Below are 25,377 nucleotides of genomic sequence, written 5' to 3' on the forward strand. Positions count from 1 at the left end.
AAATAAAACACCTTGTGGTTGAAGTAATAATATATTATCACACGCACAGTTGACAATAAAAATTAAATTCATATATCCAATAAAGTGTTTAAAAAAATATCCTAACAAAAAAGCACATTCCTTTTATAAACTCAGTCCTCGTACAACCAGAAACAATGATTTTGCAATACGACATTTTTTGGCGTGGAATGTGTTTCTTTCTATATTTGATCAATGCAATACCGATTCGGAATCAAATTACATAATAAACACTATAAGACATGCTATTTATTAACCCCACCACTGGCGGCTAGATCAAATAGAGATACATGTATACTACCTGCTCGATGTGTCAGGAGGCTAGTAGACCTCGACGCTCTCCTGGTGCAGCACGGTGTCCTGCCGGAACAGCTCCACGTCGGCCTGGCTGTCCGCCGTCACCAGCTTGCCGCGGCCCTCCTGACAATGGTAACAGAACGGTAACGATACAAAGAGAAAACATGAAGGGCCGAACAGTCAACAGTCAGCTAACAGCTAGATCTTAATTGGAACCACAAAAGTCGTGCTTGGAACTAATAACATCTGGACGTGTACGTGTAAAATTCAAGACGACGTTTTTAGGGTTCCGTCCGTGCGTCCGTCCGTATGTCACAGCCTCTTTTTTCCGACTTGGTGTAGATGTATTCTGTGAACCGCATTAAGATTTTACACAAAAATAATAAAAAAGCAATAAATTTTGGGGGCCCCTACTTCCCTACGTCTCATACTTAGAACTGAAACTAAAAAAATTAAAAACTCAAAAAGGTTTCTAATATCATTTTTTTTCTAAACTGAATAGTTTGCGCGAGAGACACTTCCAAAGTTAAATGTGGGACACATTTTACAACTTTGACCCCCCCTGAAACTTCTAAAATGAGATAATGATAAAACTCAAAATAATATATGATGTACATTACTATGTGAACTTCCACCGAAAATTGGTTTGAACGAGATCTAGTAAGTAGTTTTTTCTTATACGTCATAAATCGTAAACCGCAATTTACCTTTCATTCATGAAAGGTAAATTGCGGTTTACGATTATGAAAGGTAAATTGCGGTTTACGATTCATCAACGCAAATAACAAAAATCGATCAACAAGAACTTGTATGTTATGTTACTTGCTGCTACGGAACCCTTCATTGGCGAGTCCGACTCGCACTTGGCAGCTTTTTTTACGCTGGCTGCTTTTTTTTATTCATTAAAAATACCATTGACCACAGCTAACCAGACTTCACTTGATCAATTAGTCCTCCAACCACAGCAAAATCAATTGACCAAACTAATCGCACTCTACCATTGAGTAAAGAAATTACCAATTTTTCGAAAATGTTATACATTTTCGCTTGTTTATTTTTTGGAAAAAAACATATATCCCAAAACATTTCTTATGAAAAAATGTAGCAAGCATTGGAAGTAACGATGATATTTTAAAAAAAGTTATTTTTTCAGACCTTTTAAAACGCAAATCTCAAGACTTGGCTACGATAGATTTTGTGATTTCTAAGAAATGCTCCCCTCACACTGACGACTCGAACACACATCGGGGGTTCCCCTAAGAAACAATTATAAGTACATTTTATGACTACCCTATTACCGCAGCAAAGTTGAATGTGTTATGTAACGAAAAACCAGACTTTTAGCCAAATCGGTTACATTTTGTCAAGTATAATAAACAAGGATACAACAGGGTTTTTTATATGTTTTGGCTAAAAACTGAAGTAGCTTCGCTGCATAGACCTATGTGCATCCAGTCGTTGGTTACCCTAGGGTGTAGCCTACTCCGGAGCCGTGTCTGTATTCCATATTTTAATTATAATTTAGAAAAAATATTCGGGATTTAAATAGGTTGACTCACTGCGAAGTTAATAAACTAATATTGTATTTAGATGAAAATATAGAACAACTCCATAATCCTCTCGTGGTTGTCGTACGAGGCGAATAAGGGACACATAGCCTCTCTAGGTACTTGATAGACAATAAATAGCATTCTCAAAGAAGGTTGTCAGGCAGGCGACCAGTTGTAAAACCACAGCAGAATCTTTAAAATTTTAAGGATTTTTTACAATGACCCCGGGATTCACGGCTTCACAACCCCGAACTCAACAAAGAACAAAAGATGAGAGAGATAAGTCTATCTTTGTCTAAATACTTCGTACGTGGGGATTCCTTTCGAACTTTGGCTAACAATCTACTGTTAAAACATTAGTCTAGAATATTACCTTGGGGTGCATGAGGATGAAGGGCAGCTCAGCGACCAGCTCGCCGCTGAGCGCGCCGAGGTACAGCTTGACCTTGGCGCTGTAGCTCACCACGATGCCGAACGCGTCGCGCTGCTCGGGATCCAGCAATCTGGACATACGCATCAATCGGAAACTTACAACACAACTCACTAAATAACTATAATAGTAGCACTCATGTTAACGTAGTATCTATGCTTATCAACATTTTACAAATAAAGAAGTAATTGTTCAAGTATATTACGTATAGTTAACTATGATAATATAAAATTGTTATTCACACGATTAGATTATTAGGATGATCCAAATTCCAAGCGCAGTTGAATAAGATGCAGCGCAACAAACTTACCGAAGCCTTTTCTAAAAAGACATTCAATGACAAATATCTTATAATGTATTCTAGCTTTTACCCGCAGCTTCGCACGTCTAAATTTCATTTCTTAAAAGGAATCAAAGTAAAACAGTTATTCTTTTATCGCGTTCTCTAAGACTGGTAAAATTTATTTATCACTATGATTCAAATTCGTATTTCTTTTTTGTCATCTTAGTTCAATTCCCCGTTTCCCGCTACGATTAGCGCTTCAAAAATGACGAGTTTCACACAAACTTGCAATTGCAACCCCTATAGGAATATAATTTTCAAAATCTAATTTATGCATTATTTTTTACCAATTAGGAATTTAAATTAAAAATGTCATGTGTCCTACTTCAAAAATGACGAAGTTTCATACAAACTGGCAACCCCTATTTCACCCCCTTAGCGATGGAATTTCGAAATGCTCAGTAGTTTTCGATATTTCGTGATACGTGAGTGGTTGAGTGAGTGATATATATATATATATATATAGATTAATAATTAATTAAAACTAAGTGAACAAATTAACAATTCAATAAATCATTGAAAATAGTCAAAAATTAGTACTCCTTTTATGTATAGTTGGAACTTCTTTTGTTGGGACCCAAAGTGATAAATGTTGGATCAGTAAGCCAGCTGAATTAATAAAAAAATCAGAATGTATTTCTGATTTTTTTATTAATTCAGTTGGATTACTCTTGAAACTCAATTTTAATGGATTTACAATTCTAATCCAATACTTATCACTTTGGGTCCCAACAAAAGAAGTTCTAACTTGAACCAACTGATTGATGGAGAAAAATAATAAGTCTTTATTACATAAGGCTGTATCAGTGTAATCACTTAGTTTTAAAGAGTTGAACTGTTTCCAGCATTTACAGCACAAGGTTTTTTAAACATTGACAGGAACTAAGAAGAGATAGGGTCATATATTAGTGTGTACAGTCTCTAGTCCCTTTGTATCGTAGTACATTCATTGTATGTTAATCATAGTGCCATTCGATAAATTATTGTTCATGACATTGCACTATCACTGAGTGATCAACTCAATCTTCAATGTAAAAACAAATTAGAAAGTAAGTCAATTTATTAATAAATTAAATTGGTATTCTATATTAGTTAGACAGGTAAAATGACAAAATAAGCTATTACTGAATTACAAAATAAGAAAAGTATTTTAACTTGTCTTATTTTGTGACAAGCTACTCGCTGTATGTATCACTCATAGTATATTTTGAATTTAGTAATGTTGCATGAATAGGTACATGATCCTAGTAATTTTTGAAATTAATAAAAAAAAATATCTAAATACCTCTCACTAGATTGGCAGAAATATCCAAACTGTAAATCATGGTGGTCAAATTTAAATAACCACTATACAATAGGGTAGTATAGTAACCAACTAGAATGGCAGAAATATCCAACCACTAGGTCTTTTACTATCTGACTTTTAACTGAGTATTTATATTTATTAATATAGTGACAAAATGCTGTTCATTCCTCTCCTTTTCCAAAAGAAGGAACTAGTAAGCAGTGCAAGGAGAAAAAAAACAGTTTGTTTTAAATTTCGAACCAGCAATACCTACCGACCTAACCTTATAGACGAACTACCTACCTACCTAAAAAATATTATAATCAACTTTTATCGAAAGTTGTGAAAGTAAGTGTGCAACAAAACGAGATAAGTGTTCAAGGCTTAATAATGTAATAAAAAAATATTATTACCTTTGTAAAAGTTGGGTTAGGGTATACGAAAGGGTGCGCACTTTCTTGAGTTGTAAAAACATTAGGTAGGTAGGTACCTAGTAAAAACAAATGCACCTAACCAACAAACGTCAACTTTCATCACTATTTCTCGAAAACATACACTTAATAAATATTGCTCACTTAAGTAAACACCTAAAAACACCTTCACTGAATTCATTATGTTATTTTAACTTGTTTTTCAGAGATTTATGCACTTTTATTATTTATTTACATTAGGTACAAATGATGTACGTAACAATAACAAATTAAACTGACAAGTAAGGTGAAGTGTTGCCACTTGCCAGCCGCCAATCTTACTACCGAAATTCGAAATCTGAATGCGAAAGTTTATGAGTATTTGAAATGGATTTAGTTGTACAATACCTACTAATACCATGGTATTTGATGATGTCTCCATGGATTTAGGATCAACTTAGAGTACCTACCTATTAATTCCATGGATGTTAGACATCCTGACAAACTGTTCTTTGTTTGTTACTCTGTCACGCAAAATCTACTGGATGGATTGTTATGAAATTTGATAAGTTCACGGGATAACCTGGAATAACACATAGGGTACTTTTTATCCCAAAATTTTGCGCAGCTAGTATAATATAATATAGGTACTCTGTAGACAAAATTGTGTGAAATATAGGAATGTTAAGTTAATATTTGTAATTTGTTAACAACTGCTCGACGATTAAAAAATCGCCTCGCCTCGACAATTACTACGCGCATACTCTGCTTTTTGACCACTTTTAAGTACTTGCTTTTTGTAATGGTGTGTAATTTCTTTTCAATTTTAGTATATTTTGTTGAGAATGTAAGGTAATGTAATGTACATTATCCATTTCATCAATCATATCAATCGTAACAAATTTTAAAACCTAGTGGTTTTAAAATTTGTTACAGTGCTAGTGCACCATCAGTACCAACACATCACCACTATATCCAATTTATCTTCAATTAATAAGTACATAAGTAATGGACAATTTTCACCTTTTTTCATGAATAACTTCGAAAGAGTTTATTTTACAATAATAACAAATCTATATCTGAGCTCCTCATAATGATCCCTTTTTGAATTTGATATACCTAAATAACACAATAGGGTTTGCAAAATTTTGGTGTAGTAGATCCGGAGCAAATTGCGTGTGACTGACGGACGGACATACAGACGAGAGCGAGTGATCCTAAAGGGATCCGTGTTTTGATTTATTTGTAGGCTATCAGCTATCTAGCTGATAAACAACTTTCACATCTTCAACATTCATATCTACAACATTCATTCAATAATCTTTAATATTTCAAAATTATTTTTTTCGCTGACCTTGAGTTTTGCGGAAATGCAACAAGAAACATGCTGATAGGAGAGAAATAGAGATTTACTCACAGCGTGGTGGAGGCGAGCGTAGTATCGGTACGCTTGAGCTGTCCGTCGAGGGCGATGCCGCGCTTGTCGCGGTTGGCGGAGAGCGAGGGCGTCAGGTGCAGCACCTTCTGCAGACTCGAGCCGGGCTGCAGCGGGCAGCCGTCCCTGCAGCACACACACTTTTATATCATCTCAATCAGACACCAGTTTAGATCCCGGCTCCATTGCTCTACGCGTCGGACGACGCAGCAATCGAGCCGCGTTCCAAGGCAGACATATATCATAAGCACCTTGTTCCGATGAATCGAGTCCAACAGTGGCCAGATATACGGATCGTCTACGAATTCAAAAGGAATTACATTTATAATTCTCTTAGATCTACGCCTCCCGAGTTCGATGCATATTATGAACTCTATCATTCGATTTTCAAAATCTGATCTGACAACTTTATAAACCACTCGATAAATAAATTAGTTACACAGGAACACGTTACGTACCTTCGCCGACATGAAAATTTGGTGCTATGGCTCTGACAGCCTGCCAATGTTGTGTTTCTCCTCAAAACAAAGACACACTTATTGTCCTGCCCTACCTGCATATGCTATGCACCTGATGTTCTGTCGATGGTGTCATATTGATCCTCACAAATTTAGCCAAGTCGACACACGAAGAAGAAGATTAAGGGCAAAAACATACTGTGTCTCGATACACGCGACGACGTTCCGGTACTGGCCGCTCTGGAACAGCACGACGTCCACGCCCTGGCAGATGCTGGCCTTGATCTTCTTCACCACCTTGTTGCTGTTGTTGCGGATGCACATGTTAACCGCCACTGTCTCTCCGTGCATGTACAGCTGGGGACAGACACCAAAATGATGCTGTCGTCATTGAATACGATATCGGCTAAATGTAGTATTCAGACATTGTTATAGACAAGCGGCTTAAGCTTTTTAACACCATAAATAGAGTAACTCTTGAGAAGATACCAGCAAGCAAATACCAGCAAGTGAAACAAACCAATAAAGCGAATTAGATAATCAAATCAAATCAAATCAAATCATTTATTGCGTCCTTAATGTAATACAGGTGTTTTCATAGAATTAGAATCAATTAAGGGCCCTGACGGGCGCTGCAATGAGAGAAGGGCCATTATGTTATAAAAACTAATCATATATATGCGTGCTTTATTAATTTTATTGATAGATTTCTGTTTTTTTATTATAGGGGTATTAGTTTTATGTCAAATATTTAAATTATAATTATTAAGATATTGAATATATTTTGATATATTAAATTATATTATTAATAATTAACTAATTAATTTATTATGCATAATAGATTTTTTTTTTAAATGTGTGTGTGTTCAATTAAGTAATAGGTCTTATTTTTTAAAATATTTATCATTGTCATCTAAGTATTCCTTTATAGAATAGTAGCACTTGTTGTTCAAAAATTCTTTAACATGTTTTAAAAAAACTGCATAGCTTTCTATGTCTCTTATGGTTTCTGGAAGTTTATTATATAATTTTATAGACATTACTAGAGGGCTCGTCGAATGAAGTCGAAGGCGTGATATGGGAAGTTGTAATCTGTTTTGATGTCGAGATGTGTATTTTGTGGGTATATCTTTTCTTTTTACAAAAAAGTATGGATGTTTTCGGACGAATTTACATATTTCTAAAATGTATATACACGGTAAGGTTAGGATTTTTAGTTTTTGGAAGTGAGGTTTACAACTATCCTTTTGTTTAATATTAGCTATATTTCGAACCAGTCTTTTTTGTAGCGTAAAAGCACTAGCCCAGTCGGTACTGTTTCCCCATAGAATCGTGCCATAGCTAAGCCATGAGTAGGCGTAAGCATAGTAGGTGGTAAGTGCTGTTTCTATGTCTGTAGTTTTTTTTATCTCTCTGAGAGCATATGCAAACTTGGATAATTTCGCACACAGTTTTTGAATGTGTTGTTTCCAGTTTACGTGCCTGTCTATCTCCATTCCCAACAGAGTGAATGTGTTTACTACTTCCAAGTCTATCCCATTGAACTTAAATTCTAAGTTTAATGGTGTTTTTTGGTGTGGGTGGAAGACCATTAATTTGGTTTTGGAGTAGTTAACTTCCAGATTGTGATCACTCAACCAGTCTGTCGTCTTTGTAAGGATTTCTGTTAGGTGTTTATGAAGGTTCCCATTATTTCTAGTTGTTGATGTTAGGATTGAGATGTCGTCGGCGAACAAGACACAATGCTCTTTTATTATTTTTGGGAGGTCGTTGATGTATAAAAGAAATAGAAGACATCCGAGCACGCTTCCTTGGGGGATCGAGGAGTTCATCGGCACACAGTCAGAACGGACGTTTTCGATTATGTTTGTGTTGTAATTATAATGTTCAATTTCAACAAATTGTTTCCTGTTTGTTAGATATGAAGTAAACCACTTGTGCGCCGTTCCTCTAATACCAACTCCGTACAATTTATCCAGTAATATGTTGTACAGAACCCGGTCATATGCTTTTGTCATATCTAAAAGATAAAAGCTACCTTGAGCTATTCGCATCGGAAGACCGACGAGGTATTAACTCTTACGTGTTGTAACGGTGGTTGTTGACCCGCGCCCGTGTATAGGCATAGGCAGGCATGTAATTCTACCCTAGAATCACTCCACCCTACCCTAGGGTCACTCCACATACTTTCGCTGATTCGCACGAAGCGACTAAGGAAGCCTTAGCAGCTGATAGGCAATAATAGCATTCCCAATCCCATTTCCCAAAAAATCACAGCCACACAGTATCTTCAAAATTTTTAGGTTTATTTTTTAGCAACGGCATTTGCGGCGTCTCTGCCCCGAAAGCAACCGGGAACACGCAAGGATCGCAGGAAGGTAATTGCCCAATATATACAACACCGAATCTTTATTTTCTCGAGCCACTAGGCTGCCGCAGCACTGAGAGTAAGAGAACGTCCCACCCTACGAATAATAGTCCTACCTGTTTATCCAGCGTGAGCTCCAGCTCCAGCTGCCCGGGCGAGAGCACGAAGTCCTTGCGCACGGTGGTGCACGGCTGCGGGCCCGCCTTGGCCGGCGCGTACTGCACCTTGCGGATGCCCAGCGCCACCGTACTCCTGAACACATTTTGGTCAATTATCTGCCTGCGCGATTTTATGGTCTAGACTAGATCTAAAATAGAATATAAAACAAGCATTCGTCAAACATAGGCCAGTTTGCAGAACCAGGGCAATTTCTGTTACCTCTTACACCTCTAAAATATTTAAAACGCCCCGCCAACGTGGGAATTGCGGGATAAAATAACCGTGTTATTCCAGGTTATATTCTACCCGTGTACCAAATTTCATAAAAATCTGTCCATTAGATTTCACAAACTTTCTCATTTATAATATAAGTAGGATGACTCCCATTTTCAAAAAGATCTCGACTTTTCATTTTCGAAGATATGTTTGTTTCACGTAGTGGACAGACGAATGAAAGGAAATTTTCTTTCGGTGGTGAAAAAAATAGTAGTTTATTTAGACGTGACAACGTGGTACCTGCGGTGCGAGCGGTCAATCTCGGAGTCTCCCACGAATAGCTTGACGTAGTAATGCACGCCGCACGGCTCGCCCTCGTCCTCCAGCGCCGGCTGCAGCGTCACCGACCCCGGCGCGCCCGCCGGCACCGTCAGCCGGAACGGGAACGCCGACGAGCCCAACTTCTTCATTAGCCTCTCCTGACGCATCAACCATCAAATTAATAAATGCGGACGCTGTCCGGACCACAGCAGTGGGGAAATTACTCCCATAATATACACAGATTAATTAGAAAGTATTATAGTTTTCCTTAATGTATTCACAATACAACGGTGTCGAATCGAAGCCGATTATCACGAGATTGACTTGAATGGAGCGCAGACATAAAATCCACATTTTTTACTAGTACTGTATTCTAGTAAATAAATATTTGTGACGAATAATGTGACACGAAAGTTTAAACTCAATTATTTTTTACTTTCTACTGCTTCTGCTACTAGCTTTGTCCATAATTAGCCCAGTAAAACAATATTTCACATATAACTTATACAATAGTAATTACGGTGAAGTCAGACCTGCGTCCTGGACAGATCGTACTTCCTCTTCTCTGGCGCGGGGTAGATCTGCTCGGAAGCCAGGAACAGCTCCTTGTAGAAGTTTAGTCCCATCACCTCGTCCTCCTCGCGCCCATAGCGGAACGTGCACACCACCTGCCCGAACACCTTGCGCCCGCGCACGTACTCCTCGTCCAATAGTATTACGCCATCTATTTGATTTTAATTTTTCAATCAAAATTTAATTCCACAACATGACATAAGATGGAGGAAAGGCAAATTAACTTATTAGATACCATACGTACCCGCTGAAACAGACAGACACAGATTGTGATATGCGCAATGCAGAGATAGGTAATCTTAAGTACCTATATGGAAAAGCAATACATTCTGAGCCTAATTAACTATTCACAAAAATAAGTGAACTAAGTGAAGTAACTATCTCCCGCACGTTCGTAACGAAAATTATATTCGTTCGTTTTGATTTTAAAAGCTTTTATTTAACTTGCAATCTCGGCAATTGAAGCAGCTTTTGATTGAATCTTCAACCGATTGAGCTGAAATTTTGTAGTTTCGAGGACAGTGCATTATTATGATAAGCATGACCAGAGACGTGGGAACTCCTCAACGGTTTACTGCACAGATTTGATTTTTTTGTTACACGTTGAATGCAATAAGATCTCTCTTGTACCTAATGTGTGCTTGTGTCAAAAATGACATTTAGTTTTATTTCATTTAAATCAACAAATACTTAAGTAGCTCAGATTCAGTTAAGAAGAGTTATCAAAATGGGATCGGCCATGTCTGCAGTCTACAGGTAACAATAAGAAGCCCCATCGGTCACCGCTGCCGGCGGCGGCTTGTCGGCGCGGAGTAATGAAGCGCCGCCGTGATGGATGATGCGAGCTGGCCAGTATTGGTAGGTGCGCGGACGTTGACACATTGGTTTTGCTCGGAATTTCAAAAAAATATAATTCTTTGCCATAGTACTTATCATCCCAATAATATCATCGAATCAACAGCGATGAAAACGAATTGCAAGTAACCTGTCTTGTCTCGATGAACTTAGTGGGAGGGAACGTGAACAATATCTCAAACTCTTGGTTTTCTCAACTTCTACAAATAGTAATAGGTAGGTAGCAAAATGATGTTGTGGGAGGAAATGATTACAAAATAGATCACCACTCCACAGATCACAAACAAATTAACCAACCTATGGGTTCGACGTATGAGATGTGGTCGACAAAGTCCCGCTTCCCCATGTACAGGGTCAGCTTGCCATTGGGGGCGCACTTTTTGAACACTTTGAAGTTGTACACCATCTTGAAGTTAGTTCCTATTGACTAGCCAATGACACAGACTTGGTTCCGCCGAGTGCCCGTGTTTATATACTGGATTACTTTGCGAGGCTTCCCGCTAATCTTGTTTGGCTCGTTAGAACTCACGTGAGCCCCCGACCCACGAGCACTACGGGGTGACTCATTACCCTCGCTATAATCACTTCCTCGTCCTTGGAGGGTAGTAGATCCTGTCTGGAGTCTTTGTAATGGTAATGCGCCTGATTGATTAGTCTTCGCAAATCTTCAATTAGGAAGGATTAAGTAAGTTGGTATGTAATATTTAGGGTACGTAGCACTTTGTGTTATAGGTATGCGAATATACAAAAAATGTATTAGTTAATTTGTTGTAAATTATAAATTACTAAGTACCTAGCTATTAGTGATTTGAATCCACCTCTGCTGCTAAGAAGACAATGTCAAAAATGAAACTGAACCCGCGCTGTCCGCGCTATAGATACGTACTCGTATGTGTGATCTTCCAGCAGTAGCAGCACCTAGTTACCTACACCGGCTACAACAGAATGGTGGTAGGTAGGTACCTTATTCAGTTTTTGCTCTCGCTCTCTGCCTCTAGTGAGCAATAATAAGCACCTATAATACCTAATACTCATATTTTTATTGCCAATTTAAACATGTTTATTTCCCTTTATGCAAATTGTTAAAAATATCTGTACATATTCATAACAAGGTGTAAGATGGCCGTATCTTAGCATTACTTACTAACTTCGCATAAAAAATCTACCCAAGGTACCTACCTACCGTATCCCATCTTACTACTTCGTACACGGTAGGTAGGTACCTATTAGATAATATTTTATGCGAAGCTAGTACCGTAAGTACCGTACCGTAGTAATGGTAAGATACGGTCGTCTTACTCCATAATATACCTAGTTATACAATACTTTCACTATACTGCAATAGCGTTATTGTTTGTGAAAAGTTACAAAATAGGTAGGTACCTACCTACCTACCTATTTTGTAAAGTCAAGTAAAACTTTTGACAAAAAATAACGCTATTGCAGTATTGTGAAAGTATTGTATATGTATATTAATCACTAGGTTTGTATTTGTGTTATAACAAATACTATAACATAGAACAACTCTATAACTATAACCAATAGGTAGCGCGATGTAATGCGACGGAGAGTCGTAAACTGACGAGATATTGAATAAAAGCCGACGCGGCGGAGTCGGGCCTAGGACGAGCCGCACTCGTAAACCTAAGGGTCACACGCGGATCATTTGCCCGGTGACTTCGGAAAATAACAGTAACAATAATACCTAGCTAACTACAACACTTGGAAGGACACACCATTTTTTAAATCGCGCCACACAATAAAAACAATTGACAGTCGGATGAAACAAACTGAAAACAACAATTTAAAATGCAATACATAAATTGTCATAGGCAGGTACTTAGAAATAGATCGGCGTACTTGCAACGCCTGGAAATGCTTCTGGTACATGAATACCAACTAAAGGGCACCTTACCACACTCTCAAAAGAAAGCTCCTCGATAGATGCATACTGCTTGTACTCACCTACCTATGGTGCACAGACTTGGTATTTCACGGAGTTTCAAAAGTCCAGACTCAGGTCTGCCAAAGAGCGTACGTCTAATAGACAAAGTAAGGAACACCAAACTGCGCTCCCTTACTAAAGTGGCGAATGTAGGTAGGTGCAAGAAGTGGGACTGGGCGGGACACGATTGTCACGTTGTAAACTGGCTACCTTCTGGATACCAGATGGCCGCAGAGGAAGAGGCAGGCCCAGAATGAGATGGCGGAACGACATTGATAAATGTCTATCAGAATAGCCAGAACTTGCTATGGAGAGAGATGAGAGGAAAAATAAGGGGGAGGCCTTTGCCCAGCGGTGGGACACAACATCTACAGGCTAGATTTAAATAAAATGTCACACATTTTGAAAGCGTTGACTTACAAGTTTAGTTTTTTCACAGCTTCAATGGACCGTCGTCGACCCGAATATTTAATGTACTTGATACGTGTAGGTACGCGTTCCTGAGAAAAGGGCCTTGACAAACTGTCGGTTGACAACGGTCGACGGGTGTGTAGTAGGTACATAAAGGCTCTAAATTTTAAAATTACACTATCTACATAGGTTACACAGGTACATCCACGATTAGGTTCCTTTTTTTTTAATAACCAGTTTGATCCCAGCCATAGACCCAGGGCCTGCTCGACTCATATGGAACGCCTGCCTAATTTCATCAGCAACAAACAAACAAATGCGCTCGCGCCGTGTCTCGGAGTCAGCGAACTAAGACGATGACGTCACCGCGCGTGCCCCGCGCCTCCGCCGACATGTTACAGTTACCCGGCGACGCTCGGCCGGCAGCCCGCTGGCTTGAGGTCCATTCGACACGTAAACAAACAGACAATACGGAACAAGCTCCATCTGACATCGAGACAGACGACCCCATGGTACTCCCCGCGCCGTCGTACTACGGAATCCGCAGGTAAACCGGCCTTATTTCCCTTATAATATGAATGAACATTCTCCAAACGGTAGTACGTAAGTATCTAAACGCAACCGTATTACTATTTGCAGGATTTTCATTATTTAACAGTAACAACCAAGGAGAATACTAATGTAAATGTTGTTTGTATCATAAAGAATGTACACACCTACCTGAGCAAGTTGTATACAAATGTGTTCATCACATCACACCTTCACACGCCGTAGTCATCACTTTCTAAACATGGCAACTATGGGCTGTGTCTGTGTGGGATATTTTGTAATAGATGGCGTTCCATTGTAGTTGGCTACTTTTCGGGCACTCGTGAAATTCAAACTTTTTTCAAATTAATGTAAATGCTGAATGTATTTACATTAATTACATTTTAGAAATCACTGTCACTCTATTATTGATGTCCTCGAAACAAGTTAAGATCAAATAAAAGCCGAAACCACTATTATTAATATTTTAATATAACGTGAAGATATACAGTTATCTGAAAAAAGCTGGTGATATAAATTTCAGGTTGGTAGCGCTTGACTGAGTCCCGCAGCGGCATGGCGGACCAGCGCGACGGCCCCGACGGCGCGCCCTCAGGTAAACAAACCTCATCATTACTATTATACCTTTCTTTTATTAGATTTAGATTAGATGAACCCAGGTCTCCCAAAACTTGGCGGCTAAGGGGACGTGAAATTTCTAGATTGTATGATGAATGCAAAGTTGTTAAAAATACAAAACGCCCAAATGCTAATTGAACGAATTGCCTGAAGGTAAATTGAACGAAGGAATAAAAAAAAATATCTGATGAATGATCTGAAGTTTCTGGGGAATTTCTATGAATATTTTCCAATTAAAATATTACACGTGAATATTTACAATGGGAAAGTAGAAATGCTGGACAGAGTGTACAAATGTATGCTGTGTGCATGCTTGTGTGATTACTTGAAGCTTTATTTTTAGGGGTTGTGGAACTCCGCGAAGACGTGCCCCTGAAGCCGGGCGCGGGGGCCGGCGGGGGTTCGTGCTGCGCGGGGGGACCGCGGCTCATCATCGCAAGTTTCACCGTTTTATCCGTTGCGATCACACTGGCGCTACTAGCCCAAATATATTCAGGAGATTACGAGGTACCAATCAGACTGATTTTGAGTATTTTTAGCGCATATTTCGCGCCACCTTGAAATACACAGAGCGCCATCTAGTGTTTTTATATTGGCGCCACCTAATAATAGAATAAGATTTTTAGCAAATGCCACGGGAACAATAGTTTTTTCCGAGTTAAAAGGTACCCTATGTTTATTTCCATACTCATAATATCCATACTCACCTTATCCGAAATTTCAGGAAGATTGCTTGTACTGGTTGTACTCAACAAATCTTCTTGAAACATTGCATAACTTCATGTCATTCATTACTTATGCAAAATTTCAAGAAGATTGGTTGAGTAGATAGATACTAGATAGGTCGTGAAGAGGTAACAAACAAAATTACTTTCGCATTTATAATATATTAGTTAGGATTGATTGATTGTATGATGTGATGGTAAGGTGGTGCCTCACGGCGTGGTATCGTCGTCGGCGGCGGAGTGCTCGCGCGCGGGCACGGACGCGCTGAAGCGCGGCGGACGCGCGCTGGACGCCGCCGCCGCCGCTGCGCTCTGCCTCGCCGTCGTCGCGCCGCACCGCACCTCACTGGACGCGTATGTTCTGTTCATCTCACTATCGGCTAACTCACTTCTATGCCACCAACCAACATGGTGACCATTAACTATCAGGTGAGCCCCATGCTTGTTTGCCTGCTTGGTAGGTAGTATATGCATATACCTAATGACGACCTGGGTGGCGCAATGGTAAAGTTCTTACCACTGAACCGAGAGGTCCCGGGTTCGATCCCCGGTCGGGTCATGATGGAAAACGATCTTTTTCTGATTGGCCCGGGTCTTGGATGTTTATCTATATATGTATTTGTTATAAAATATAGTATCGTTGAGTTAGTATCCCATAACACAAGTCTCGAACTTACTTTGGGGCTAGCTCAATCTGTGTGGTTGGTCCTAATATATTTATTTATTCTATTATATAAAAACAGATCAAGTGCGAGTTGAACTCGCGTGAAGAGGAATTCTTATCTACAAGCAATGAACTACGTTTTATATTAATAAATTACGCCATCTAATAATCTTTCTCTAATCTCGAAGCAGAAAAACAGAAGCGCGCCAATTCAAAAACACCTAGCGCCGTCAACCAATTTTTCTAGAATTATTTAAAAACTAATTATCAATTTACGTCTTTTTTCGCATTTTACGTCATTTCGCAATGAAAAACCAGCACTGTATACAGTTTAGTAATGAGTAGAGGCGGCGGAAGATATTTTTGGCCAACGCCATCTAGATACCCTCTTGATCATTAATGCTGTCGACGACTCAATGTCGCCTGACTACAGCTGTTTTCTGTCAGTTGCTTTAGAGGGCAGCACTAGAATGTTGCCGACACGATGCGTGAACATTGCGTAAATTGTATGGTAGCTTTTATTTACCGCAATGGAAAACAACAACGAATATCGAATCTGCCAAAGATTGGCAAACTGTTCGATGACAGTGTGAAGCTGGCATGATACCTAGAAATAATTTATATAGTTACCATGGGTGTAGGTACCTACCTAAGTAAATAAACAAGTTCATTAATAATAAACAAGCAATAACGACATGCAGTGCTAGCTTCGTAACTTGGTAATTGATTTAAATTGACATATTTCTGTTTTTATGTAAAGAAAGGGGACGAAGGAAACCGGAATTTCCGACTTTTTAGTTATAAGGTACCTACTTATCATGTAAATAACTACCTATACGAAAATACATGCGCAGCAAATCAATGCTATTTAGATACTAACTGTCTGCAGATTTATGATATAAATCTGTAAATAATATAATAAATAAATTACACATTACTATATAAATTACACAGAAAATGAAATTACATACACAAGGATAACTACATAATATATCTATTTACTTCAAGACTTCAGAAAAAATCAACAATTTCATACCGGGTCGTCGATGCTACTTCTTGAACTTAGAATATAATATGCTGGCTACGAGTACACATTATTTGCCGAACTTGAACAGATGCCGACTAATTTGCCGACGCGAATGCACGAACATTAGGTACGTAGTTTAAATGAGTGCTTTTATTTACCGAAATGAAAACAAACCATGTAGGTAAGTGCCTATATGACGAAAAGTGTGTTTTCCCACTTTTGGGCCATAGATTTTATAATTCTATAATCTAAGTTTTGGGCAATGGTATCCCCCACTTGCTTTACCTAACAAGTTACCTAAATCATATGCGGAAAAACGTATGTTACTTACCTTCGGATGTCTACCCTGTCATCTGTAAATGTTTTACATTATAAAATGATTGACACAACCTATCGCTCCTAAACTAGTGTCCAAAGATTGCATGTACCCCAACCTTCGGTGAGCGAGAGTATGCATGAGAATCATAATAAGTATGTATCCAAATGTAAAATCAAGATATTCAGCCTGATAAATCGTAGTCGTAGACCTGAAAAAAGTTACTGTCAATCTCAAGACATATTGACAGACAGAACGTCCTTGGTCATGGTCATGTTTCCCTGGTCACCAAGGACGTTCTGTTGTTAGGATTAATAAATCCATCCATGACAGTGATAGTTACGGTAGTCAATCAATACTGTCATGCACACATGTACGAGTAGATTTCCTCTAAAGTATCTATGTAGGTAGTTGTGGCGCCATTCTGAAAATGTTTTGGAAAACTTTGAAAGGTATATTGTGTCAAGGGGCGGTTCGATGCTGTACTGGGAGTACCGCAAGGCGCGTTGGACGCTGCCGTCGCTGGCGGAGTGGGGCGGGGCAGAGGCGGCAGGGGAGCGCCCCCCGCGGCTGCTGGTTGCGCTCGCTACGCTGCACGCGCAGGCCGGCGTGCTGCCTTGGCATGACATCGTGCAACCTGCCCTGCAGCTGGCCAGGTACTGGGGCATGTCATGAACTTTTTAAATTGCTGTCACAGTCCTATATTGTTAACTATGAGTTACAAAATTGTTAACTATTTATTAGACTCCATAAAATGTCAATGTAATTTACCATTATGATCTAGTGCCTAATGTAGTTTGAATAAATTCATAGTTACACACCTATGTAGAATGTATAATTAGTCTGGAAAACCCGCATGCTCAATACTATTTTGCTATTGAGGTCGAGCAGTCAAGATCATTTCATTATCTAGAGAAGGTTGAACTTATCAGTAAATTCTCTCTATTTATCCGTATAATAGTATTGAAGAAATGTTAATAAAAAGTCATGTATCTTGTAAATAATAATCTTGTAATCAATTTAGATTTTCCTCAAATTAAGATTAACAAAAGGAATTGTTGTCTCGCCTAATAGATATCGTGTCAAGCAAAGGTTTAAGCCTCCTCCCTGTGTTCTTAGAAAAGGGTTTATGGTGTCGGCGAGTTTGGCAGCGGCGGAACGCGCGGCGGGTCTGCCGGACGCGGCGGCCGGCGGCCGGTACAACGCGCCCGCGCTGGCCGACTATCTGCAGTCCATACAGAACTTCACCAGCAAGGGTAACGCCGGGATATTGTGGATCTATTGACGAGGGTTATATTTTCAGTACTTCCTGGATTTTCTTGACAAGACATTTTATTCCACATTTAGGGTATCGTACCTAGTGTAAAACGGGTCTCTATTACTAAGGCTCCAACAACGTCGTCCATCTTTCTGTCCGTATGTTGACATTTTCTATCATCTAACAATCATTTCACTTAACAACGCAACAGTGCGACTTATGTGCTTGATTGTTACCATAATGTATGTAAATTAAATTATTTTCTAATCAATATTATTCATTTTTAGTTTCTAATAGAAACATGAAATTACGTAACTAGATATGGAAAGTTTCCATATCTAGTACGTAATTTAATGTTTTCAAAGAATTGATAGACAGAAGCCTTCATTATTCAAAAGTATTGAGGTAACTGTGTTTCCAGAGCTAAGTGAGTCGTGGCACACCTGGAACGCGAACATGTCTCTGAAGGCGGGCGGCGCGCGCTGGGCGGCGGCGGGCAGGCGGCGCGTGTGGGCGGGAGGCGCGCGCGCGGCTGTCGTGCTGGGCGCGCTCGCCGCCGCGCTGCAGCCGCCGCCGGCCGCTGTCGATGACGCGGTGCACAGGTCAGTAGAAACAAGCGACGCCCTCCAAACTGATTTATAAGTTTTTCAACGTGATAATAACTCAATTTCAATATCAACTGGTTTTGAATGTTAAATAAATATATTGAGATGGGTTTAATTTTTTTTAAGTACTTGTAATATCAATTGCGGAGCGTTAATTTAGATCGAGTTTTATTTAATTTCGAATTTTATTTATTAATTAAAAAAATGTCTATTTTTGAACGGGAGTCTAAAATATGCATACTAAATTTCAACAAAATTCAGTCATTCAAGTCCAGCATTTTAGCCGTGAAAGCGAATAGACTGACTTTAGCACGTAATATTAGTATGGTTGAAGGTAACTTACCATACTAAGTCATGAGTAGTCGTTGTGGGACATACTTCGGAACTCTTAGGTACACAGGGCGTGGTCGTGGTCCGACACCACAGCAACGCACTCGTGACTCGTGACTCAGTTATCGACGGTCAGTAACTGCTGGTATAATCTATCGTAGTTTGAGAATTGTAAACGCTGCAACACACGCATAGCTCGTGCCTAATTATTGTGACAAACTAGAATTGTCATTGCGTTGCAACTATTTCCAATTTAATATTTAGAGAAAAATGACGACTAGCATTCACTTTACGAGGATTGGACAAGGTAAACAAAGAAACATTAACATTCCTCTGTTACTGTTTCTTCTGACAACAAAACAATCAGTCAAGAGTCGAAACGCAAACAAATAAATTCTCTTCATTAGTTTAGAACGCTCGCCTGAATATAGAATTACTAAGATTATTATCATCATGATGTCATGTAGATGCAGATACAAGAATGTTACTCAATGAGACAGGAGTTGCATCGCTTGCTGCCAGTGAAATTTGTATAATAATGCGAGATTTCTTGTCAGCCTGCCAACTCGCGAGTATTTTAGCTGCAACTCCATTGTGTATTCATAACAAGGGCTTCCAAAACCGGCGAACACCTTCGCGTGTGATATAAACGTACCCGGTGTAATTTAACCCAATGGAATTTACTCATGTATTTTGTTTCAAGCTGTCTTCTCCAAGTTCGCTTCACCTTTCATCGTTCCTTCTATCCAGATACCCATGATCTTATTATCGCAGACTTTATTCACGGAAATGGAAATTATTAAAATTGTATATTCAATCTCTTAACACTTTGATTTTGATATCGAATAATACATATTCTATCAGGGCCGTGAGTGCTCTCCGATCTTCGTGGGGAGCGGGGCAGGCTGGCGGAGTCGCGAGCGGGCTCGCTGTCGTCGATAGCTTCGACACCTACATCGCCCTCGTCACGTGAGTCTTTCTTAAAAAATATATATAAACATTCGTTTAATTTTCTCCCGGATCTGTAAAGGTAGTGTAGTATCTTTCGTTGTGTTATTACCTTGGCATACCAAATAAAAATTATGTTCTGTTCTAGCGGAACCTCGGTAGCGTTTGGCTCGGGCGCTCTGACGGCAGCAGGCTGGCGGCTGGATCATCCAACGCAGCCGCTGGACCTCGCGCCCGCCATCATCGCCGACCAGCGCCTCTGCGGTAAGAAGCCTCTATTTAGTGCTGGTTAATCTACGTTAAGATCTGGTATCACAGCGAGTGGTTTTTAGTGTCTACTTTTTCCCTAATAATGTATGTATTGTTATCGTCAGGTACTCGATACGTGATCGGCGGAGAATCGTCAGCAGCAGTAGTCCAAGCGGCGGCGGCGCTGGCAGCGACGGAGGGGGTGGCGCGCGGCGTGCAGCAGGGCGTGGAGCGCGCGCGGCTGGCGCTGGCTGCCGACGGCGCGCTGCTGCTCGAGCCCGGGCACCCGCCGCCCGCGCCGCCGCCCGCTCTGCTCTTCAACGCCACTCCACCATTCCCTTCAGTTAATGTAGTCCAACAACGCGGCGACGCGCTCCTCTCCTGGGCGGACAGCCGGGGCGGCGGAGTTTCCTCTAGATTTTAAGACAAACATAACTCAACTCAGCATAATTCTGTTATTTTATTAATGGCACTAAAGAACATTGTAAAAATGTAGGTACTAATTAAGTGAAATTAATTATTATCTATTTTTGATTCGGTGTAACTAAATTGTACGTAAACTACGAGGTAGGTAAAGGAAGCGGTGGTAGGACAAGCAAAACGTGCCCCATAGACTAGCTCGTGAAAGCAAACAGACTGGAGACACAGCCGGCATTTATGTTTATTGCATCCAGCTACGGTCGGACATTAACGCATTAGTTAGTACGTGAATACTTCCTAGACATCTGCCGACTCCTAAATGACATTTCTCCGACTAACATTTTATAATAAATTAATAGGTTAAAAAACACTAGAAAAACACGCTTTTGGAAGTGCACGTAACTTCATTATAACATCTTTCTAACAAGTCCAAACACAGCCACTATACGATGTTCCATCATGAAGTTCCATATTATCTTTCTGCACCATCAATAAATCAGTTCGATATTGTATTGTCATCAAAACGCCCATAGGTACAGCGGCCAATAGTCATGTCACTGCGATCCTTGGAAGTTGTTTAAATTAGTTACCTTACATTCAATTTCATAGCGCGATCATTAGTGCGAGTTGGACTCGCCCATGAAGGGTTCCATAGCAGCAAGTAACACACCTAACATAAAAGTTCTTGTTGATCGATTTTTGTATCCTTTTTTTAATTTTGCGTTGATTAAATGAAAGGTAAATTGCGGTTTACGATTTATGACGTATAAAAAAAACTACTTACTAGATTTCATTCAAACCAATTTTCGGTGGAAGTTCACATAGTAACGTACATCATATATTTTTTTAGTTTTATCATTATTTTACTTTAGAAGTTACAGGGGGAGGGGGATTTTACCACTTTGGCAGTGTCTCTCGCGCAATCTATTCAGTTTAGAAAAAAATATATAAGAAACCTCAGTATAATTTTTGTAGATGCCACATGTATGGATTTGATAAATTTTTATTTATTATTTTCAGTTCTAAGTATTTATTGTTTTTTTTGTGTAAAACGTGATATTAATGCGGTTCATAGACGGACAGACAGGCAGATAACGTTGGCTACGGAACCCTAAATATTGGCGCATACCTATTAGGTACTATGACCAAACAAATACTATCTAATATAATAAGATTTCTAAAATAACTTCTAAAAGTTCGCGGAAGTTTAAATTATGGTTTATTTTTATTTTATTATTAGTTTTTTGGTGGATAAACTTATAGTATTATAGAGTGTAAATATCACTATAGTATCACTGAAGAAATACATTTAAGAATTCAAACTGTTATTTTAGTTTTAATCATCTTTTCCTGTGATCTCGCAAATGATGTAGACGTACTTACTTAAAGCACTATCCGCGAAATGGAATACTCACGTATTCTATTAAAATTAGAACATAAAACCCGAGTGTATAAATAAAATCCGAAAATATTGATACAATATCCTATTTTGACTACCAGAAGAGTCTTGGTCTTCTTGATAGGACATTGTTATATAATTTTATATTTAAATGCCCTCGCGCGCAATGTCGGGGCTAATTTACGAGAACATTTGGGCAAGGGTTCTTTTTAGCCGCTCAAATATTTTGCTTATTATGCCGTGAAATTTTGACAACCAATCTGTGTTGACAAGTCATCATGGGAATAATTTGTTTTTGCAAAATGTTCGTGAATCCATGGGTCAATCAATGAAATTCGTCAACCATTGCCTTGTAAATTTTTGAGGAATTGACGAATTGACACTGCTTGACTAATTAAATTATTGAAGACGTATAACGTTCAGACACAAGAGAAGGCTTGACCAAAAGTTACAAATGGTTCACATGTCGTGCTGCATTAATTTCACGGTTTGACGAATAATAATAAAATGAGCGGTTAAGAAAATCTTGACTAATGCCAATCGAAGAATCGGTTCTTAGGCACCTAAGTACTAAGTACGGACCGGCGGCGGCGGCGGGCAATGACACCCAATGACAGCATCGTTCGTTAGTTTTCGACATCGATATCGACATCGTAAACAGCCGAGTCCACAGAGCGAGCCACGTGCCGAGTACGGCTCCAGCATTTTTAGCGCCTGCTCAGAGGTTATTCACTCAACTGAAGACATTCGTTATTAATGAACCACTTTGTTCTTGACTAAATATAAATACCTTCTAAATAATCTTTAGAACATATCTGCTCCTAATTTAACTAGGTACCCTATCATTTTCAGACCAGAATTACACAACAAATCTGTAGGTACCTACCTAATTGTAAATGATTGTCGGACAAATAGGGATGCCGACGACCGTGATACCTACCCAATTTAAATTAGATTTGGAGAATCATTTTCATTAGTAATCAGTATTAATAACATAATCATCAATCTATTACAATACTGATTTCGTAGTAGAACAGGAGCATTAAATAAAAAATCCAACAAGTGTTAATAGTTACATTTTATTATGCATATTTACATACTGTTGCACTTGCTGCAATCACAGATAAGTGCAAGATATTGGTGTAAAATACTCGGTCTATTCAAAACAAATCGAACGGATTACCTACCAAGCTAGATTAATATAATTACATACAAACACCGGTGGAAAGGCACCATTCTGGAGTCCAGAATCTGGGCTCAAGGTACGCCTGAATGCTACCGCTGCTGGGGGCGATACAAACCTAGGACCTTTCGATCATAGGCGGGAATAACCACTGGCCACCATTGCTTAAGTGTTAGTATTAGGTATCTTTAGTATAAGGTACTATAAAAAACTCGTTTAAATACAATACTCTTTGTAATAATTTTTTAATGTTTACGAATACCAATTCGTCTGACTGAGTGACATCAGAAAATATACGCCGTAAATTCACAAAACTGATACATTGTGCAAAGTCATGGCCGAAATGATCGCAGAAATTTAAAGAATTTGTTATTTGACACTTATTTTAGTATTTAGGTAAGTAACGTATTTAGTGACTCATACCTTTATACAAGATCCTTTAAAATTGATGCTGCGGTAGGTAGGTACCTAGTAGTTTGCCCTGCAAAGTCACTCTTTTTCTACTTAGTTACCTACGCGTAGGTGTTATTGCTGACAGGACTGTCATCATCGTCAGTCATGTGCGAGTGTGCCGTAGACGATGATGACAGAACAAGATACATATCCATCATTTTATCTGTTGGGTGCATTTACATTTGGTATACCTATAAATTTAACATTCTAGAATGTTCAATTTTTTTATTTTATCGTGATACATTGAGCACCCAATCTACACGGCTCGGAACTCTCGAAATGTAGTCTTCATCATTATCTCTGTCTCTGTCGTAAACAAACAGAGTGTCTCTATGAATAATGCATTTTAATGAAAATTACCAGATGTTTGAAACCAGGTATAAACAGCAATGTCAGTGGAAATAGAATCGTGGTGCATGTGGTTCCGCCCTAGAATAGGACCACTCCTAACGTGGATATCGAATACCAATAGCATTCGCAAGGCAGGCAGCCGATTTAAAAATGTTGAAAATTCTAAGTTTTATACTCTTTACGTCCACCCGGGCTTCGCAGCTTCACAGGCCCGAATACGCCGGGAACAAGCGATCGAGAGAGAGAGGGAATCATTGGGAACCGAACCAAACAAACAAAATTTACATCATCCGTTAAGAATAATGTAGGTACAACGTATTTACAGACAATAGTATTTGAATATAAGTATTTACCTTGAATATGAATTTCACATTCGCAAAAAATTAATTTTATCTATTTGGTTTCTGAACAATGAAAAATGAAAAAACGAGAGGGTCATAGAGTCACGGAGATCAACATGACGCTAACTCACACTCGCAAAAACAATGAGGATTTCGAATATTTTCTCGAAGCTCCGATTCTTTGCATATTCATGAGTTCAGTGAAGTGAGCACGTATTGCGGCTCTCGCCGCTGAGTTGAAGGATTGCAGGCTGTGGCTCCAGCAAGCGCATGCCTTGCCTGTAATGAAGATTATGAATTTATTCATCCAAATAAAATGGTAATCAATTATTATTATGTTTCACAAACACGGGCAATAAAGCCCTTAGTTTAATGTTTTTAGGAAAAGTGTAGACCACACACAAGTAGACATCATTTGTTATATTACAGAGAATGGTCTGTGGTACACGTGTAAGTAACACAGAGGATGTGATCTGTTTTGGCTGGATATGGTATATACGGATAGCGCACTCGGTGACGTCAAGACCTTTGTTCGACATGAAACAATGATTACTAGATGCTTAAGTAGTTACAGATAGATAACGATAGAAATAACTTCACCTAAGTAAGAATTATGATCCGTTTGTACATACGGAAACGAGTCTAAAGTCGCAGTTATGTTACAGTTAACTTTCAATTCCAACATGAGATCAACTCCGTGTCATCAAATAGTGCAGACTCGTTCATCATCGTACACACGTCGTACACATGTATACTCAGCTGAAGCCGCCTATGTCAACTCTTGTGCGATGATGCTTACTCATTTTATAAGTTACGGTTCCTAAATGAACGAAACAGATGAAGTTGCAAATAAATTGTTGTAGGTAC

At 39.1% G+C, this 25,377-nt stretch overlaps 2 protein-coding genes across 3 annotated transcripts; one reads left to right on the forward strand and one right to left on the reverse strand.

The window, feature by feature from the left end:
• Positions 1-18: 18 nt before the first annotated feature.
• On the reverse strand, positions 19-11,176 carry Arr1 (Arrestin 1). Its single transcript, XM_053748091.2, has 8 exons — positions 11,016-11,176; positions 9,824-10,014; positions 9,270-9,448; positions 8,711-8,846; positions 6,426-6,583; positions 5,751-5,894; positions 2,239-2,368; positions 19-438 (listed from the first exon to the last, which is right to left on the reverse strand). Exons 1-8 carry the CDS (start codon positions 11,122-11,124, stop codon positions 340-342), a joined length of 1,146 nt encoding a protein of 381 aa, XP_053604066.1. The 5' UTR covers positions 11,125-11,176; the 3' UTR covers positions 19-339.
• A 2,279-nt stretch (positions 11,177-13,455) lies between these two features.
• Positions 13,456-22,109, forward strand: LOC128673540 (glutathione hydrolase 6-like). Of its 2 annotated transcripts, none has more exons than XM_053751463.2 (10): positions 13,456-13,621; positions 14,147-14,218; positions 14,585-14,748; positions 15,169-15,320; positions 17,441-17,629; positions 18,048-18,229; positions 18,653-18,833; positions 20,031-20,135; positions 20,263-20,378; positions 20,489-22,109. In XM_053751463.2, exons 2-10 carry the CDS (start codon positions 14,179-14,181, stop codon positions 20,785-20,787), a joined length of 1,428 nt encoding a protein of 475 aa, XP_053607438.1. In that variant the 5' UTR covers positions 13,456-13,621; positions 14,147-14,178; the 3' UTR covers positions 20,788-22,109. The 2 variants fall into 2 exon arrangements, with proteins under 2 accessions (XP_053607438.1, XP_053607446.1); XM_053751471.2 differs by having other exon boundaries at positions 13,457-13,621; positions 18,093-18,229.
• The last annotated feature ends 3,268 nt before the right edge of the window (positions 22,110-25,377 follow it).

This window comes from Plodia interpunctella, chromosome 1 (assembly GCF_027563975.2).
Source record: "Plodia interpunctella isolate USDA-ARS_2022_Savannah chromosome 1, ilPloInte3.2, whole genome shotgun sequence".
Classification (NCBI taxonomy): Eukaryota; Metazoa; Arthropoda; class Insecta; order Lepidoptera; family Pyralidae; genus Plodia; species Plodia interpunctella.